The sequence below is a fragment of the Penaeus monodon genome, chromosome 25 (genome assembly GCF_015228065.2).
Source record: "Penaeus monodon isolate SGIC_2016 chromosome 25, NSTDA_Pmon_1, whole genome shotgun sequence".
In the NCBI taxonomy this organism is placed as follows: Eukaryota; Metazoa; Arthropoda; class Malacostraca; order Decapoda; family Penaeidae; genus Penaeus; species Penaeus monodon.
This window is the reverse complement of record NC_051410.1, coordinates 18,909,970-18,911,945: the sequence shown is the minus strand read 5'-3', so window position 1 is coordinate 18,911,945 and position 1,976 is coordinate 18,909,970. Positions and strand designations below refer to the sequence as shown.

General features: G+C 43.0%; 1 protein-coding gene across 1 annotated transcript in view; it reads left to right on the top strand.

Annotated features, from left to right (window-relative positions):
- Window positions 1–1,976, top strand: part of LOC119589339 (zinc finger protein 236-like) — a gene marked incomplete in the record, with an annotated part of 34,598 nt that overhangs the window by 24,716 nt on the left and 7,906 nt on the right. The window contains 5 exon segments of the mRNA XM_037937958.1: window positions 384–540; window positions 573–695; window positions 881–903; window positions 1,344–1,532; window positions 1,718–1,926. Coding sequence (XP_037793886.1) covers window positions 384–540; window positions 573–695; window positions 881–903; window positions 1,344–1,532; window positions 1,718–1,926 — 701 coding nt within the window.

The following is a 1,976-nucleotide window of genomic DNA, read 5'->3' as shown; positions in this document are numbered from 1 at the left end:
GCCTAGCTCATTGCCATCTTTTTTTTAGTAATGATGGAAGTGGTTTAGATCAGTTACTTGCTTATTAGAATAAAACATTATGCAGTAGAATTGTTATTGAATTCTCAACCAAGACTGATCTTAAACAGTGTACAAAGAGAACAAGGATTTGGTTGATGAAGCTTGTAAATAAATCAAGGGTGTATTAAACTAGTTTAGGGGGAATAATTATAGTTTTCTAATTTGAATTACAAGTAAATAACTTTGAAAGAAAACAATTTGAATGAAATAAATAAATGAAAACAACAGCTACCATTTTTTTTTATATAGTAAAAAGTATATAGATATTAGTATGATCATGTTGACAATAAAGGAGAATGTCTTTAATCCCTCTTTCCCCCTAGGACCGTCCATATATGTGCCCTACTGCCAGAAAACGTTCAAAAAAAACACAAACTGCAAAAAACACATGAAGACTCATAACAAGAGCTGGTTGGAGGCAATGAGGGCGCTGGGTCAAATACAGGGCAAAACCCAGGCTTTGCTGGCGCCATCTCTACAGTAGCAGGCGCCCCCCCTCTCCTCTGACCCAGACGTCATGTTCCTAAACTCCAGGTAGACCAGCGTTTCCAGGAGGGTGATTTTCCACCATTGGTGATCTTCAGCAGCGGGCACGCTCGCATCGCCCCAAAAGGGAAAGATCTCTCATCGCTCGGGTGAGGGGGAAAAGCTTATAAATCAGAAATGTCCTTTTTTTTTGGAGTATTTTTTTTAAGCAAAGCTCTATTTTAGTATTTTTCCATAGAAAAGGTCGGTGGTGTAAGGCGGGTTTTTCAAAAGCCCTTTGAGAAATATTTTCTGCATATTTAAAACTTACACCAAGAAAACTTTTATATTTTAGGTTTTTCCCAACCATTCACCAGTGTTGGTAAAAGTGGTCAACTCTGGTGACCCCAATGGAGGGATCGGGGTTCTCGGGCTGGAGGGGCATACCAAACCTCTCAGCCTGCAAAAATTTTACAACACATAGGGGTTTTCCTCGTTTTTTATACCTCATATCGCATATCCCCCTACTTCCAAAACCCCTTTTCAAACCGGGTGAGTGGTGCAAACACCCCCCCTTTCGGGGGGAAAGGGGCCAAATCATTCCCCAAAGGCAGCAATGGCATCCATCACTGCCACATCACCCTGGGGGAGGATTCAGGTCGTATTACCAGTGAACTCTCTCAGGGAATGGCACTCCCATCCACCATACCAAAATTTCCCTGGGGGGGGGTTTTGACCGCCCCAACCATCTGTATCAAGGACCCGCAAGGGAGGGGTTCAGCCAAAGTTACCTCAGTGATTTCCAAAACCCCGCCCAGATCCTGATGAGTCGGAAAGCTCGTTATGCTACTCACCCCCACGGAAGCCATTCCCGGGCCACACCAAGACTTCAACAACTTGGGTATCCTGGGGGGTCTCGACATGGGCACAATCCCCAAAATCAGTGTGGGGAGAACACCCCAAAACAGTCCCGGTCATAAGACAAACCTGCAAATTTGGGAAAGGGGGTCAGGGGGCGTTTTACAAATGCAAAAACGAAATCAATTGGTGAGGGGAAAGATGTTCGATTTCTTTTTTAGCTCTCTTTTCCAGCTAAAGTAAAGATATTTTTACTAGTATATTATTAAAGCCTATGGACATTTTATAAAAAGTTAAAGATGATACATGAATGATATTTTTTTTTCCTTTTTAGAAAATCTTGGCACTGGAGAATCTAGTCTTACGGGAGAAACAATGAATGCAACAGCTGATGGACTGGCCAGCACCCTAGTCGAGAGTGACGACGAGGGGAGAGTTGTAGCCTCGCATCCTCCCTCAATCACTGAAAATGATGCCTCAAAAACTTGTTTGAGGGCCAACTTCGACACCCGGGATTCTCGGATGGATTTTCTTGCAGTCCCCGTAGTTACTTTTGTATTTTACTGATGTTCATTAGTTAATCTTCCCGCCCA